At 39.9% G+C, this 19219-nt stretch overlaps 1 protein-coding gene across 19 annotated transcripts in view; it reads right to left on the minus strand.

The window, feature by feature from the left end:
• Positions 1–19219, minus strand: part of LOC129703263 (disks large homolog 1-like) — a 365442-nt gene that overhangs the window by 235052 nt on the left and 111171 nt on the right. For all 19 annotated transcript variants that reach the window (XM_055645581.1, XM_055645579.1, XM_055645578.1 and 16 more), the window contains one exon: positions 12077–12241. In XM_055645581.1, the coding sequence (XP_055501556.1) occupies positions 12077–12241 (165 nt within the window). The remainder of the gene's footprint in view (positions 1–12076; positions 12242–19219) is intronic.

Below are 19219 nucleotides of genomic sequence, written 5' to 3' on the forward strand. Positions count from 1 at the left end.
ATGTCCATGAGAGCCCCGAGTACCTACAAGCGGCTATTACCGTAATTCCCTGAGTTCGAATCAGGGGAAACTCGGGAGAACTCTTGAATTAGCTCGTACTGTGGGACAACCCCAATTAACAGAGTAAATGCAGAATTATTGAACATTTAGTTGCACCAGACCAGCATGCTTACCAGACAATTGGATGTTACTCCTGTGAATACTTAAATGTATTTTCTTTAACAAATATAGACATTAAACATGTTAAAAATACACGTTAAGTGTGTCAGGGGTTAATGTGAGAAGGCAGGAAACAGGAGAATGGGTTTGAGAGGGATAGATCAGCCAGAATTGAATGGCGGAGTAGACTTGATGGGACGAATGGCCCATCAACTGTTTGCAAAAACTTATGATATTAAACAGCAGTATCTGTATCCATCTATATATCTATCTATACTATTACCAAAACTCTCATCTTGTCCTCTTCCGGTTTGTGTTGTTTTTAAATTTGCGTAAAAACAGTACCCTATATCGCTAGGATTCTTTCGCCACCTTACTCGCCGTTCTCTGCCCCAAGCGCACCAAGTTTTGTTCCGATTGGTGAAATATTTACAAAAGTTATTGATCTGTTTTTCGCCAGGACGGCGACACCCCTTCTGGCACCCGCTGTCAATCACCACCGCCGAGAATAAAGTTGAAGGAGCAGAGTGTGGGCGGGGGCTGGCTGTCTTCGCGGAAGGGGGATGTGATCGCGACAGGCGCTGGGGACAGGAGCCACTTAGTGAGTTCGGAGCCGGGTCCTGGAACCGGTGACCCTCACACCCCCCCCATCCCACACCCTCCCCTACCACCCCACGCCCTCCCCCCCCACACCACCCCCCTTACCACCCCACCCTTATCTCCCACACAAGTCTCCCCTCCCCTCACACACCCTTCCCCCTCCCCCGCCACACACCCTCGCGCACACCCCCCCCCCCCACCCCCTCCCCCCCACACCTCCTCCCCCCCACACACACACACCCTTCCCCCCCACACACCCCACCGCCTCCCTTGGCTGCAGGACGCTTCCCGCCTGAAGCCGTGCCCGTCCCCCAGTTACAGAACGCTCCCACCATTGCGTTGGGAGAACAGGTGTGTGGTGGAATATTGCATGGTGGAATGCGTTGCGTTGGGGGACCAGGCCTCCTGTGTGACTGGGACCCAACGGGTCCCACTTAGTCTAGTATAAAACGAAAACTCTCATCTTGTTTGTTTGTGTGCTTGGCTGTTCTCCAAATTCCGCCAAAACGGTACACGATAGCGCTACAGTTTTTAGCCTACCTTACTCACACCATTGTCCTGTGATGTGCCGTAGCAAGTTCCCTTCAGATTGAAAGTGGAAGGTAAGACCTTTTTTTCAACCAGTTTTATCCCACCAGGGAGGTCTTACCTTCCACTACCAGCAACCTCCGGCAACCACCTTCAACTAGCATCGCAACCGGCTTCAACTAAAAAATTACCGATTTTTAAAACGGCGACCTATTTTTAGTCGCGGCCAGTTTTTAATTTTTTGAAATAATCGCCGGAACATAGAAGAAGTGGAAACCACTTTCGACGATTAGGGAGACTGACAAAAACCTTTGGGAACCACACGGAAACCTTGGGTAGGGCGCAAAGTCTCCAGAGGATTCAGTTCAGATTTCCTAAGTGGGACAGGGGCATTATATACTTCTATCAGATCTCTCCACAACCTCTGGCATTCCCGAGAAAACCATCAGTTTGTTCAACCTCATCTTGCAGCTAATACCCCTAATCCAGGCATCATTCCGGCAAACCACTTCTGCACCATTTCCAAAGCTTCCAAAATCTTCCTGCAGTGAGCAGGCCATAACAGCACACAATACTCCAAATGTGGCCTAATCAAAGTCTGATAAAGCTGCATCATGACTTCCTGACTGTTATATGCTCAATTTAAAGAGCTAATAGTCAAATCTAAAATGGAGTTGTTCTTCTACAAAAGCATGATCTAGTAGAACAAAAGAATGCCTCAGTGCCAAGTCTGAATTACTTTAAAAATGATATGGAGCACAATATGGAGGACAGGTTGTCTATTCAATAAAGAAATTAAGATGGCAGCCTGCAGTAATGACATATGCTTATTTTCAAGCCATAAAGAAGCCAAGATTGCAAAAATAGCTGATGCTCCAGAGATAAGTAACAACCTGTTATTGGATGAGCTTGAGTTGGACACAACGTTTCTTATATTCTGAAAGGCTACAGAATCTTTCAGTCATGCCATATTCAGACTTGGTAGGAGTGTTTTACTGATAAGGAAAATGTATAATTGTGCTAACTCTTCTTTGTTCTGTGAGTGGGAGGCTGAGAAGCACTGAGCAGTGTTTGTGCTCTTGTAGATCTCGCCACTCCCTTCTGACGAATCAATTAAATATTGCCACGGTTTACCTTGAACTGTTTTTGTGCTATCTGGTTTTTAAGAAACAAACTTTGACATAATGCCCCAACTTATGAAGGCAACAATACCATATGGCTTCTTTATCAGATCACGAACATCAATATGCCTAATACCATTCCCTGAGGAACAGCATCAGTCACAGACCACCAGCCCAAAAAACAATCTCTGCTTCCAACCATGAAGCCAATTCTCTATCCAGTTAGCTAGCTCAAAAGTACAAAGTAAAATTGATGTTCAAAAAAGAACGGCAGATGCGGGAAAAATCGAAGGTAGACAAAAAATGTTGGAGAAACTCAACGGATGAGGCAGCATCTATGGAGAGAAGGAATAGACGACGTTTCTGGGTGAGGACCCTTCTTCAGACTGATGTCGGTGGGGGGGGGGGGGGAGAATTGATTTTATGTTAGGACATTTATTACAGCAGTTATAACAAACTCAAATGCCATTTATTTTTAAACCAAACAGCAGCTTGGTTCATTAGAACTAAAGCAATTCACAAGCTAGGAAATTTGATTGTGTTTTAATGGTAGCAATTCCTTCAGTGAAGTACGCTGCTGAAGATCAAAGATACTAATCTGACCATTACTCATTGTTTAATGAAATAATGCCATGAGATCCCCGATGATCTCATGAGGGTGGAAATGGTGTTGTTGGATTTTTTTGTTGCAGGATAACAGGTGTGTCACTTCATGCAAATTCTTCCAGCAGTTTGTTTCTGTCAGTCATCACTTCATTTTAAATGAGAGTAATCATAATACATTAAAATGCACTATTTTGGTTAATTCTACTGAACACTGGATGAATGTGGTATTTCACCAATTGGTAGCAAATTCGTCCGAGAAAATATGCAATATGCACTTAAAGCACAGCTATACTTTTAATGGAATACAGGAAGCATTGCGACAAATACAAGGTCATTAAAGTTCATTATACTTCTCAGCTAGAGATGTTGCAAGGCACTTTTATACTAGTGCCTTTTAAACCAACTCTCCATGCATTCACTACTATTCCCTTAAAGCTGAGCTTAATAAATCCTTCCACATTAAGTAGGTTTATAATGCTGCTGCCAGGAAAAGGTAACAAGATAAAGAATTGAACATTTAAAGATTCCAATTTTCCAGAAATTAAAACTGAGTATGCACCAGGGTGAAGTGTCATAAATATACACTATTGAGATTTAATTTGGAGGGTTGACAAAAACTTTTTCAAGTAGTTCAAACAATTGAGCTGCATTTTTAAACATCAAGTTTCAAAGACCTTGAAATATATTCCAAATGCAATATGGTATCATAGACCATTGCCAATGAATTATATCACTTCAGTTTCATTTCCCCAATCCCTTGGTGGCTAGAAAATGTTTTGATGTTACACAGGAACAAAGACTGGTCTCACAAAAGAAATTCCCCTTTGTTAATAAGGGTATGTTTGATTGGATTGGCATTAAACCACCGTGTCAAAAACGGGTTGAACCAGAAAAGTATGACTTCAAAAAGCAGTTTTCAGTCATCCCAGTCAAGATTATGTGGCAACAATAACAAAAAATGATTCAGAGCGTTCATCATTAGGGAAAAAAAATTCTGGCACAGCACACCGCAATCAAGTAGCTTCTGAGCTCTCTACCCTCGAGTTACATTACACCAGCACTCCAAGAGACTCACAAAGTCAGGTTCCTGCAAATAAGTGAATTCTCGCGTATGTTAAGTATTACTTTTTAATAATCTAGTCACACTAAAGTTGCATACTTTCAAATTTGAATTGTTGTAAATTATAAATACTAATTTCTCACTCAACCCATATTCTCTCCTCTTATGCTTCACTGCATAATTTTACACTTAGCTGAATATTCTAACTTGCAGTTTCCAATTTCTATTCCTTCACTAAGGTTTCCTCAATCCAACTGGTTGATGTCAGTGGAAGCACAAGAGACTGACCGCAGTTGCTGTTATCTGTAGCAAATAAAAGGACAGCTATCTATCTATCTATCTATCTATCTATCTGCTGGATGAACAGCAGATCCAGCCATCTAAAGGACAGCTCTGGATGTGGATCCAGCCATACCTGTGGAGGGAAATGTATAGTTGACATTTCAGATTGAGACCCTTCATGTAGACTCAAAGTAGAGTGGAAGTAATCAGTATAAAAAGGTGAGCAAGAGGTGGGGGTGGGAGGTGGACCTTAGGCCTAGATGAAAGGTCTCATACTGAAACGTCAACTCCCCATTTCCCTCCACAGCTGCTGCCTGACCACTGAGTTCCACGAGCAGTCCTCTTTGTATTTTGCTTTAAGTCAGTGACACTTGCCTTTGTGCACCAGTTTCCAGAAATGAAGATAGCGCATAATACTTCAGACCCCTGATAGTGATAGGTTGCTGCTCAAAAGCACAGGTCAAGTCTGTGGTAATCTGCAGGGAAAAGATTGACAAATACCAGACTGACTAAAATCTAGGCCTATTTATTTGCAACCCTTTAAATGAGTATTAAAGATTACTCATTTGAAATATGGGCATTGATCACATTTGGATTTATATCATCTCCCACGGTTAAATATCATTCCAATGCTCAGATATGGAAGCAGCCTTGGAGCCACCTCTGCAAATATATACCATGATTTAGCAAGCATTATAAACTGCATGCAATAGGAAACAAATGGAATGCCACACAGGTTCTGATGCCACAGGCTAGTCAGGTTTCAATCTTGATTCAACTTGCAAAGTTGAAAGCAACCTCAGCTAAGCTGCAGTTGCCACAGCAAGTTAGACTTCACATTCCCAGTCAAAGCTCATGCATGCATGTCAATAATGGTCTTTGCAATATTCCTTAACAAGTCACTGCTTTCAGGGGGCAACAGATTTTTTTTTTTAATTGCTGGAGTTAAGATGAAAGGCATTGTTAAAAAATAAGGCAAGAACCAAGCATGGTACATAGTTATACATGAGCATATCATGCAGTACATTGATTCATAACATGAATAAAGTGTTCCTAGGGTATGTAGAATACAATCAGTGTAACATAATTAAATCTATTATATTTCATGCAAGATTATTTTCTGGTTTACTTTCATCAGAAGGAGGCCACATTTTACAGTAATCTCAGGTGACATATTTTGGTTAATCAGTCAACATAAAACATCTACTATCTGTACAAATGTACAGCAGTGATTCTTTTCCTGAGGTATCATAGACCTTTTTAAAAATGAAATGTCGTCAGGACATGAGCACTGACAGTATAGCCATTAACATTCATTTGATGATGAGGAAGAGACACTTTAAAATGAAATAGATCAATAATTTATCAGAATTTTAAATATTTCAGAGGCAAAAATCAATGGCATTAGTTGGGAATGCCATGTATAACCTACATCAGGTTGTACATCCGATTTCAATTCTCTGAAGATTTGAGGTGAATCACAGCTGGATACCAATGATAATTCCGCAGTTTTGATGGTTAGACTTTCTAGTTCATGTAAAAACCACCAGATTAAATTAAGTTGGAATCTTAACCTACCATATTAGTGTCTGTCTAGTCAGAGAACCACTGGGAAATTGTATATGCGATTGGGAAAGCAAACCATATAATGGACTTAGCGAAAGGATTTAGATTTACAAGAGTAACGTTGATATCTTTCTGCATTCCTAATTTGCATCTGAATAATAAATTGCATCTGAAGTATTGTGTAGAGTTTTGATTGTCTTACCTCAAAGAGGATTTCTTTCCCATCAAAATGTTTGTATGAATGAGAAATCACATTGAAACGTACTGATTCTTACTAGATGGAACAGGCTGGATGGAGGGAAGATGTTTTCCAAGCTGAGGATAGATTCAGTGTCTCAGAAACACAGATAATCCATTTAGGATTGTGATGAGAAGTTTATTCACTGAAAGGATTATGAACTTTTGGAATTCTCCATCTTGGTGGCCCAGTCATTGCAGAGATTGATATTAAGGATATCAGGAGAAACAAGTGCTTAAAATGGCCATGAGGATCAGCCATAATCTCATTAAATGGCTGAGATTAAATGGCTGAGGTTCGTATGACCAGATGGCCTACTCCTGTCTCTCTTTACATTCTTGTATTCTCACTACAAAGCATGCCATTCCAGCCATTCCATTAATAATTCCATGTCCATGAGCCATTTGGTCCTAATTCAACATTCCTACTTGCTCCACAATATTAAATACAAAACTTCTGCTCAAGCCACAAAATCCTTTAACACTAGTTTAACAACCGTGTCCAGATTTCCGTATTTCAAGCAACCTTTGTATCGCCCCAACCCGTATAATTCAACCATTATCCTATTAACTAAATTTGTATCCACTCATTCCCCTCACATGAGCCACTGAAAATAATCCCAGTCTACTTCCACTTATCTTCACCCACCATTCATTTTTTGTTCATTATGTGAGCGTTTAACCTACTCGGCTGCAGAAACGAAACACCCCAATTTCTGAGATCTCCAAAAATACATTACATCTTCTCCGACATTCCTCATTACTGTTTTTGATTCTAGGTAGTATTTAAACAGCATAATGTACATCTCCAATTTAGGTTGCTCGTCGTGTTTTATTTGCACTGTTCTTTTAATAACCTTAATGCATGAACCCATGTAATGTTATTATATAAAGGTGAATTCTTCACAGCAGATTGATGCTCTACCTTCCTTCACATAGTCGCAATCTGCCACAACTTGATAAAGTAACGTTTTGGTGCATTCGCCAATTTTTTAAATATTGTTTTACTTATCCTGATCATTTATCTTTATGATCGTGAACTTTTCACTTTCTGCTTTCCCGTCATAATAAGCACTTCGTGGATAATTTCATGAGTTATCAGAAACATGTCTTTTCCATGAAAACTAAGGGTCTTTAAAAAACCCAATTGAAGAATCTTCAAAAGAAAGAGCAAGCAGAACCAGCCGTAATCAAATCTGTTGTGGCATAAATTAACGCAAACATGTTTGTGTTCCATTTTAGCCAGCATTATAGATACAAGCAATTTATATTAGCAACTATCAGGAAACAAATTGCCTCAATGCCCTGGTTTGTCCCTCTGTCACCTTAAGTTGCCATCACTGTTGCTGCTCATCAATTGGACAATTTTTCTTTCCGCAAAAGTTGGAAACTAGAAGCAGCACACACGCTATGTTTAACCGACTTCAATTCAAGATTCTCATATCAAATAGCTATTAATGAAGAGTTCTTCAGTAGTTTAGGGCACAACGTTTTGTCATTTCTCTTAATAGTAACTCCTAATATTTACAACTACGTCCTATCTTATCTTCTGCCAAGTTAAATTCACACAACGACTTATAAAACTAGATGTGCCAAATAATGACAAGAATATCAAATTAATTCAAGCATAAGTAATGAATTTATATGACCCAGTATTCAAATTTCTTCATTTTGGTTAAACATTATAGTAAACCCTCATTTTAACAGACCCCTTTTGGAATGGATTTTGGTTACAGCAGACTGACTTGCCCATGCCACCCCTGGCTAACACGACCTCACTGGCCCCTTACAGCCCAGGCTTTCCCAATGCAGTCACATTTCTTTCTGGAAGGACATGAAATTGCTCTTAACATTTGCTGCAGGATGGTTAACTTTCAGAGATTTGTCAACTTTTTCCATTATCAATTCAAACAGAAAGAGCATGCACCAAAGCTACATTGTGACTTAATTTATGCAAAGAAATAATCCATTCAGGCTGGTGAAAACATGGTTAATTATGCTGAGAAAAAAAATCTCAGCAGTCATATGAAGATTTCTGAATGTTGTCACAAGAGATAGGAGTATAAAGTAAGTTAAAAAAGCAATTGTCAAGTTAAATTTAGCTCTAAAGCATTTACATTCCCAGGTCAGAATATACAGTTCCCTCCACAAAGGTTGGGATGAACCCATCATTTATTTATTTCCCTCTGTACTCCACAATTTGAGATTTCAAATAGAAACAAATCTGATGTAGTTAAAGTGCACATTGTCAGATTTTAATAAAGGCCATTTTTATACATTTTGGTTTCACCATGTAGAAATTACAGCAGTGTTTATACATAGTCCCTCCCATTTCAGGGCACCATAATGTTTGCACAGCAATGTCATGTAAATGAAAGTAGTCATTTTTAGTATTTTGTTGCATATCCTTTGAATGCAATGACTGCTTGAAGTCTGCGATTCATGGACATCACCAGTTGCTGGGTGACTTCTCTGGTGATGCTCTGCCAGGCCTGTATTGCAGCCATCTTTAGCTTATGCTTGTTTTGGGGGCCAGCCCCCTTCAGTTTTCTCTTCAGCATATAAAAGGCATGCTCAATTGGGTTCAGATCGGATGAATGACTTGGCCACTCAGGAATTGACCATTTTTTAGCTTCGAAAAACTCCTTTGTTGCTTTAGCAGTATGTTTGGGATTATTGCCTTGCTGTAGAATGAATCGCTGGCTAATGCGTTTTGAGACATTTTTTGAACTTGAGCAGATAGGATGTGTTAACACTTCAGAATTAATTATGCTACTACCATCAGCAGTTGTATCATCAATGAAGATAAGCGAGCCAGCGCCTTCAGCAGTTATACATGCCCAGGCGATAACACTCCCACCACCGTGTTTCACACATGAGGTGGTTGCTTTGGATCTTGGGTTCCTTCTCTCCTCCATACTTTGCTCTTGCCATCATTCTGATATAAGTTAATCTCATCTCATCTGTCCACAAGACCATTTCCAAAAACTGTGGTTGCTGATAACCTGGCCATTCTGTTGCAAACTGTAACCTGGCCATCCTATTTTTGCGGCTAACCAGTGGTTTGCATCTTGCAGTGTAGCCTCTGTATTTCTGTTCATGAAGTCTTCTGCGGACAGTGGTCATTGACAAATCCACACCTGACTCTTGAAGAATGTTTCTGATCTGTCGGACAGGTGTTTGGGGACTTTTCTTTATTATAGAGAGAATTCTTCTGTCATCAGCTGTGGAGGTCTTCCATGGCCTGCCAACGTCCCTGTGCAATTAGTAAGCTCACCAGTGCTCTCTTTTCTTCTTAATGATGTTCCAAACAGATGATTTTGGTAAGCCTAAGCTATGGCTGATGTCTCTAGCAATTTTATTCTTTTTTCTCACTAATAATGGGTTAGTTGACTTTCATTGGCATAGCTTTGGTCCTCATGTTGATAAACAGCAATACAAATTTCCAGTGATGGAAAGACTGGAGGAAAGACTAGGCGCTGAGAGCTCTCATATATCTGCATTAAGGAGGCAATTAATCACATCTCAGCAATTACAAACGCCTGTGAAGCCATGTGTCCCAAACATTATGGTGCCCTGAAATGGGTGGGACTATGTATAAACACTGCTGTAATTTCTACATGGTGAAACCAAAATGTGTAAAAACGGCCTTTATTAAAATCTGACAATGTGCACTTTAACCACATCTGATTTTTTTTCTATTACAAATCTCAAATTGTGGAGTACAGAGGCTAATAAATAAATGATGGGTCTTTGTCCCAAACATTATGGAGGGCATTATACACAGCAAACCTGAATTCGCATCAGCATTTAAGAATTTAAACTTATCATCAAAAATCATCCACAACAAACATGAGGACTGAATTATGTAGCATAGCGTGATTTAAATTTGCTTATGATGCCATTTATGTAAAAATAAATCCATTTACAAAGCAAAAACAAATTAGACAACACAATGAAAGACCCCATATTCTACATAGTTGTGTATGTTACAATTTTGAAGATCTGAACAAATGAACAAATTATAAATTGTAATTGATGTTTTTCAAGAATCTACAAATATAATGTAATTTACAGAATTTCCCGCTTTTTAACATTCAAGGGCAATTGGAGGGTAATCTTGTACCTACATAGCATCGGTCAATGTCAAACACTACTAGATTATCTTGAACAATAAATGCAATTCAATGCAATGGTGGCCATTCAATGTGTGCAAAAGTCACATGATGAATCAAAAAGTGAAGCATGATTTTCAGCTACTAGTTCGTCAGCCATCACGTTCATTGCAGACACAAAAGATTGCGGATACAGTATTCTGGAACAAAGACAAACTGATCAAGGAACTCAATATAGAGAGAGAGTTTCCTCTCTCCTTACCTGCCTCTACCTATCACCCAATGGATGCCATCTCCCAACTCGTCCTCTTTCGCATCTGGTTCCTATTGCCCCTCACATCCTTCATGAGCCGACTCCACCCATTGCCTGCAAGCACCTTTAAACTTCACACTGCAATCCTCGTTATTACTGGCCATCTCCCCTCTAAATTCTCAGTCATGATACAAAGTCTTGTCACAAACAGTTGCCTCTCCATCTGCCTCCACAGATGCTGCCTGACCCACTGAGCACCTCCATCTGTTTTTCACATCACATTCATTGTGACAGATTACCAAAATTAATATCTACATCTTGCAGTTCAAGATTGGGCTCTCTATTTTCAACCTTCATGAATCACCATTCAATACTGAAATTGGATACCTCAGAGCAGAAGTAGAAGAGAAATAGATGGATCGATAATCACACTTGTCAGGAACTAAAACTGGCAGAGGAGGTTGTCTTCTAAGTAAAATGTCGCGTTAAACAGATATAAAGGGGGAGGAAAAGGGAAATGCATCATAGTTTACATGCTCGACTAATCTTCAACACAGGAAACAGCTTAAGGCATCTGCATGTAAACATTAAAATATTCAAATCAACATTGTTGAGCTTTTGATGCTTGCAGCAGGCATCCCATGTAATATTAATTTCTAAATACTCAAGGGGCTGTGAAAACAGATGTTAGAAAAGTGAATTCATAAAGAGGATTCAGTTCTTCATCTTGAAAGAAAACTGCAAAGGAACCGATGAATCTCAATCAAAGATTTAAAATTGCTTTGATCTGTAAGCCAGTGAGCTTCTAGCCATAATTTATTAAATGTCTTCAAGATTCTAAAAGGGTTGCTTCACTCCAAATTGACCTGAAATACAGGGCTGCAGCAGGCAAACCATGGTTCAAAGGTCTTCTCCCATCTTTGTGGAAATTTGTAAGCTCGTCTTTTACACAACTTCATTTACTACATTGGCGCAACTTAATAATGTTAAAACATGCATTACAAATATCTTGAAAGCCAACCAAATCTTAAGTTGCTGAAATCTCAGAGTTTATTTCACCATCCTCTGATTTTGTGGCAATACCAAGTGCAATGGCAAAAGTTGGCTTTGCAAAATCAAACAAGTGACTCTCCCACTCTGCACCAAAACACAACTCCAGCAGTTGCAGAATTCTGAACAAAATATTTTTTTGTAAATGTACAGGCTCCTTATTCTTTTGCAACAAAGAAAAATGGTGTGTTATGAAAACAATTCCATTACTATAGCATGTGCATTTCAGCAAGAATTCTACAAGAGTGCAATATTTACAATGTTACATAGTGATACATCATAGTTAAAAAGCCTTAGTTATCATTAAAAATTCATTGTGACAATCTTCTGTAGTCAGAGCATAAATGTAACCCGTTTCAATAAAAAAATAATTCTAAACTAAATATATGATATTGCTATGAAGCTAAAGAACGTTAGTCTGTTAATTGTGTTAAATATCAAATAATTTCCATAAATAATTGTTATATTGCTTGCCTGCTTGCAGAAACGAGTCTCTTACCTTCATTGGAGATATATGTGACTGAGAAACAAAACCATGAATGTTCTCAATCTGAGAGATGTTCTTCTCTGACACATGTACAAGCTCTGGGCCTTTCACGTCATTGCTAATCTGCGGAGAGCCGTGTTCTTGCGGAGATGCATCGTCATCTTGATAACGATACTTCTATAAAAACAAAAGTGAAGAAACAAGGGACATTAACAAAGATAATGGCAAAATCTAAAAATCCAGACCATGATATTAACTTTCCACTTTACAATGTAAATATTTAACATAATTCAATGGAACTATTTTACAATGTATAAATTTGGCAAGTTAATGCAAAGAAAAATGTTAATTATGTTGGAAATAACTCGTGCTGATGAACAAGCTATAACCCAAGACATTAACCACTCATCTTTTCACTGGCACTGCCTAACTTAAATACGACTTGCATTGTTGTTTATTAAATGGCATTTTCAATCATTTCAATCAAAGAAATAACGTTTTATAAACACCAACACAATTCTTGAAATGGCCACTCCAATGTACTAAAGAGTTTTTTTATTGTAACTGTACAATCACCTATATATTAGCACTACCATAGAAAACCAACTTTGAGAAGGGTCTCGACCGAAACATCACCCATTCCTTCTCTCCCGCTGAGTTACTCCAGCATTTTGTGTCTATCTTTGCTTTAGACCAGCATCTGCAGTTCCTTCAGACAAATTTGAGGGGATTTGCTTCTGAACATTTAAGTGGAAGATGCTGATTAGTTAGATAGATATGGTGACATGCTCCAATTTTAAGCACCAGAATCTTACATACACCTCGTGCATACTAATCAAATGTCATCATCATTCAACAACCAGGGAAGGACACACATCAAAATATTGAAACTGTGCTTCATACTTATTACTTAACCAAGAGTATAAAAAGCTCAATGTACAAAGAATGTCAGGGAAGAATGCCGTGGCCTCTTCGAATTACAGAGCTGTTATTTTACAACAACAAATAGCATGCTACTCTAACTGCACAGTGAAATACCCATTAATCAATTTCCCCAGCCTTTCCAACTTCTATCATCTTGTGCAATTAAATGCTTTCCAGGAACACCTATTTCATAATTTGAGGCATAAAGTTAAACAAATTAAACAGTCTGCAGCTGCATGCACTCACCAACACAAGCCAACGCTAGCAGCTCCTCTCAAGGCAGCTCAATATCTTCAGCTGGATACTTCAGGTATGGACAGCATCAAATCAAGACATTTAATGACTCAAGAAACCATTGCTTCTACTCTCAATTACACAACTGCTTCCATTGTAAATTATTCAAAGGGCTCAGCTCACAAAATAAGGTCAATAAGATTGTTAATGGAAACTGAATCATTACAATAACTCAAGGACAATTAAACAAAGGACAGTCTTGAAAAGTCTTATTAGAAAGGACAGATAGTAAAACTCATAGAGAAGGTGAAAATGTGCCATTTGAGGATAACAACAAAATCCACAAGATGAGGATTGGTGGTATTAGAAATTGTAAAAACAGCCTTTCATTTGACACAGGGTTAAACCTAGTATATCACTAAAGTGTCGTGCTTCCTTCGTGAATGTAACGATTAAAAAATGAATCTGGGGAGTCTCGATTCAGTTAAGAATGACTACCTTTTGAAATGACGCAATCTATAATTCAACACAAAACATTGAACCAAAGATGTCAAAAACAAAATGTGCAGATGCTGAAAATAACAAAACAATACCGAAAATGCTGGGAAAATACAGGAATATCAGGGGAAAGAGAAATAGAGTTAATGTTTCAGATTGAATACTCTTCAATTGCACTTCAGAACACTAAATGAGTCATGACTGGTGGTGGAATCTTGCAGGTCAGTGAAGATAACATTCCAAAAACATTTTCCCTTTGTGACACTCTGGCCAGGTCTTTCTCACCTATCTCTCCACTTCCCCATGTAACCACAAGAGAGGCAATATGTGTTTTTTTAATCTTTCGCTATCCAGTGACCGCAAGGAAACTAAATAGTCCTTTCAGATGAAGCAGTGATTCATTGCACTTCTAATCTAGTGCACACGGTGTGGTCTTCCCTACAATTAAGTAACCAAATATCAATTAAATCAGTGCTTCTTAAACTGGTGAATGGTTCACCCAAGGGCGAATTAAATTATTTTGGGGTGAATGAAACTCGAGGGGTGAATGAAGGGTGAATGACTTGATTTATTAGATATAATTTTGTTTTTTCTATACTTAAAAAAGGCATTGCCATTAAAGTGGTTAGTAAGCTCTTATTGGTTTTAATGGCAGAGGACCTGGAAATTTGTTTGGGGGGGGGGGGGGGGGTGGGGGGGGGGGGGGGGGGGGTGGGGGGGGGGGGGGGGGGGGGGGGGGGGGGGGGGTTATCTACCAATGGTTTCTTTACATATTTTTGGGGTGTTCAAAAAGTTGAATAAAATAAACACTTAAGAAATGAGTGAATTTATGTTTGTTGCTCATGTGACAAAATAAATTATAAATGAAATTATACACAAGGGAGAATAAGATGAAAATTACCAAAAAAATTTAGTCGAGGGTGAATTAAATTTTGTGATAAAGACTCATGGGCGAATAACACTGAAATAGTTTAAAAAGCACTGAATTAGATGACCACTTAACAGGAACCTTTCTTCAGTCCGTAGGAGTGACACCAAACTTCTTGTTACCCGTCGCATTAATTTGCCATCCCACTCACATTCCAACCTCAGTTTGTGGCCTCCTGTACTTTCCCCCAGTATAAGTATGACCAGCATCCCATCTTCAGTCTGAGCATGTTGTCACCTTCAGATTTCCAATCAAATTCAACTATTTCAGGTTTTCACTTTAGTTCCGTTTTAGAGAGGCCCTTCGGCCCACTGCATCCGGACCGACCAGCGATCCATGTACACCAGCTCTACCCTACACACTAGGGACCAATTACAATTTTTACCAAAGCCAATTAACCTATATACCTGTATGTCTTTGGGGTGTGGGAGGAAACCAGAGCACACAAGGAAAACCCACATGGTCACAGGGTGAAAGTACAAACTCTGTACAGACAGCACCCGTGGTCAGGATCGAACCCAGGTGTCTAGCGTTGTAAGGCAGCATCTCTGCCTAAGGCGCTACCATCGCCAACAAAGCTCCATTCAAATGTAGTCCCTCATCCCTGGTGATGATGCACCAGGGATGCATACCAATGCATACCAAAACTGCATACCAATACGACAGCCTGCCCTTGACCTATCAAAGATATTACATTTATCCTATTCATCTTTCTCCTGACCTCTTTGCAGCATAAAACCAATTTGTTCTCCAACTTGTAGAAACTTGTAATGCATTTCGTTGTCTCTGTACTGTACACTGACAATGACAATTAAAATTGTAATGCATTTCGTTGTCTCTGTATTGTACACTGACAATGACAATTAAAATTGAATCTGAATCTGCAGTCAAACTTCTCTGCACCCTCACTAACGACCATACGTGCACACACCTCCAGATGCCAACTAACTAGGGAACGATAAGGTAACTCAGTTTATTATCGGAAATGGCCACTTTTGATGCTGCAAGATTATCAACCTATTGAACATTTTGACTATTGTTTTCTGTCTCTTTCCAATTTGTTTAGTATTGCCAACATTCTCGTTTGATTTTAATTCTCTACATCTGTTCCAACCTACATTCAGCAGCTTTTATATCTGCCATATATTTTTGTCTTTCTACATTCTCTTTCTAATTACCCACCCTTACCAAACAGATGGCTTAAAAAACTGCATACCAATACGACAGCCTGCCCTTGCCCTATCAAAGATATTACATTTATCCTATTCATCTTTCTCCTGACCTCTTTGCAGCATAAAACCAATTTGCTCTCCAACTTGTAGAAACAAGGAACTGCAGATGCTGGTTTACAGAAAACCCCCTACAAAGTGTTGAAGTAACTCAGTGGGTCAGGCAGCAGGCAGCATTGCTGGATGACTTGGATAGGTGATGTTTCGGGTCAGATTGATAGTGAGGACAGGAGAGAAAGCTGGAAGAGGGGCAGGAAAAGCCTGGCAGGTAATAGGTTGACTGGTAACTCACCTGCGAGTTGGGTTTTTGATAGGCAGGTGGTTGAACAAAGACCTGAGATGGAAAGATAGAAGGTGCGAGATAAAAGGATTGAAGAGTTGCGAATTATGAGGCTAGAGGAACAAATGTGGGAAGGGGAGAGAAAAATTACAAATCCAGGTGGGGCACTAAGGGGGGGGGGGGGGGGGGGGGGGGTGGATCCCCCTGCCCCCCCCAGGTTTTCCGTCCGGGGGGGAAGGGGGGGGGGGGGGGGCTGTTGCCTATAATTGGACCTCTCGCTGATTTCGACACATTCGTCCTTATCCTTAGCACAGCAAGAGACTACATGTTCCCTGAACATCACATAGTTTGCTTACTTCTCACCAACAGGTTTGATCCGTGGGGATTAAAGCTAACCTGTGCACAGAACATGCCTCCAATCCTGTTTTCTTCAATTCCAGTCGAGTACAGAAGCTTGTGCAAAGGATCAGGTCAAGCGAACAGAAGGTGACAGCGTTTAAAGCAAAAATAGCATCATAGTCCATCAGCCAAAATTGAAACAATGCTGAATGAGGTCACAACAAAATTGGTATTTTTTACCTCCTTGACGTCAATTACATTCACTTCCTTCCTGCCATATGCTTGAGGTTAAACACCACCAACACCAAATGAGGTGAAAACCATCATCTCAAATTGCAACTTCACTTTGCTCGGCAATTTACATTGTGAAACATTGAGAGATAATCAATGAATTCCAGTTCAATGAGCTGCTTTACTATTTGCACCATCTTTTAATAACAAATACACATTTAATGATTTCTAATGTGATGAAAATCTTTGTAACTGTTTAACCTGCACAGCACCCAGATTAAGAACCTAGCCTTGGTTTATTTACTTCAAGAGAGTAGTTCAAATATGTTAAAGATGGCATAGTGACTAATAGAATAAACCTGGCCTCAAGCTTCTCCACTTCTCCTGAGATGTCAGAACAAAACTTAAATGTATGCATGATTCAATTTGGAAATAGGTTATATGCTTCAAATCTGAAGTGCAGGAAATCGTTACTGCAACACCAACCATTGATGATTTGAAAGCATTACAAGTGATCACTAATCATTTTTATTTTTATCATTTTTTATTCATTAAGTATAGGAATTGCTGGCAAGACCAGAATGTTTACAACAGGAGACCATTCAGCATATTAAACATATGCTGACTCGCAGAGTAACCCTATCAATCATATTCCCCCTCATATTCTTTCACAAACATTCTCGTCAGATGCTGCCTGACCCACCAGATGTTGCCTGGGGTAAACGGGACGAAAAAGATTGGGAACCCCTGCCCTAAGTGAAGGCAAGTAACACGGGGACAATCTGGTGGCAGTGGGGAAGGATAGCAAATGTGCATATGAGAGCAAAATCACTAACAGAAAATTATAACCTCAATATTTACTTAGCTGGTTCAGCTGAATTTCTGGCCACTGGCGACCTCCAGGACTGTGTTTCCACTTTGAAGGAAATTGCCCAAAATTCGGGAAATTCAGGTTGTCTTCGAGTAATTTTAGGGAAATGAAATAATTTTGGGAAATCTCCGCATCCGACCCGCAAAGGGGTCCAATCTGGTCCGCGGGATGATTTGGGGGGGAAAAGTATATTTACGACCATCCGTGCCTGCGCAGTTGGGGGAGGCCCGTCTACCTCTTCACAATTTAAAATGCCGTAGATGACACGGTAGAGATGCAAAATGATGCCGTCTCCCCGCACGTACACAGTGGGTCCGGTATCCGCACGTGCCCAATTGGGGCAGCAGTCGCACATGTGCAGTTGGGGGGTGGCTTAGAAAATTTCAGGAAATACCATCAAATTCCATTTTTATTTGAGGTGTGGAAGCACTGCTCCAGGATGCTGATGATGAGAGATTCCACAACAGTAATGCCCAAAACAATTTATTTTAGTTTAGTTTAGTTTACTAGTGTCATATGTACCAAGTTACAGTGAAGCTTTTGGTTGCATGCTACTCAAAGAAAAATAACCATACATGATTCCAATCAAGCCGTCTAGTGTACAGATAAAGGATAAATGGTACAACATTTATTGCAAGATAAAGTCAGATTGAGTCCAATTAAAGATAGTTCAAATGTTTACAATGAGGTAGATGGGAAGTCAGTGCTGCACACTAGCTGACGAGAGAACTGTTCTGTTGCCCAATTGTGTTTACAGCTGGAAGGAAACTGTCCCTACATATGGAGGTATCTATTTTCAAACTCCTGTACCTCGTGCCTAATGGGAGAAGGGAGAAATGACAATGACCAGGATGAGACTGGTCATTGTCATTTGATGAGACTGGTCCTTGATTTGCTGGTGGCCATTGCCTGGCGTTTGTGTGGTGCAACCATTACATGCCACTTACAGGCCAATGCCAAGTATTGCACACTCTTTGCTGCATGTAGGCATGGACTGTTTGGTTTTCTAAAGACATGGTCATGGATTGAACAATGTGCAATTAGCAAACATCCACACTTGACCTTGCCATTGAGGGGAAGTCAACCACGAAACCTTCCTAGTCATCCTACTACTTCTACTGTTCGCACCCTTGTATCCCTGACATGAGCTCATCTTCCCCAGCCAACATTGGGTCATTATGGACTCCACCCTTCCCGACGTCATCTGTTGCCAGCCCTGTTATGTTCTGGCCTTCTCTATTTTCCAGTCTGAACAAGGGTCCGACCCGAAACATCACTTATTCCTTTTCTCCAGAGATACTGCCTGACCCACAGAGTTACTCCAGCATTTTGTATCCATCTTCGGTGTACACCAGCATCTGCAGTTCCTTCCTACACAAAACCATGAAAGATGATCCAACCTGGTACAAAGTCTAAGAAAATCATGTTGCTCTGCCCTGTGGTTAATGGATTTGCAACAACCAAACTATCTTACAATCCATGCCTTTTATCACACTAAAGAAAAGTCTTGACCTGAAACATCGTCTGTCCATTTCCCTCCAAATATACTGCTCAGTCTGCTGAGGTCCTCCAGGACTGTGCGTTTTGCTCTTTTACCCTCTCGATACACATTGGACTGCAG

The sequence above is a fragment of the Leucoraja erinacea genome, chromosome 14 (genome assembly GCF_028641065.1).
Source record: "Leucoraja erinacea ecotype New England chromosome 14, Leri_hhj_1, whole genome shotgun sequence".
NCBI lineage: Eukaryota > Metazoa > Chordata > Chondrichthyes > Rajiformes > Rajidae > Leucoraja > Leucoraja erinaceus.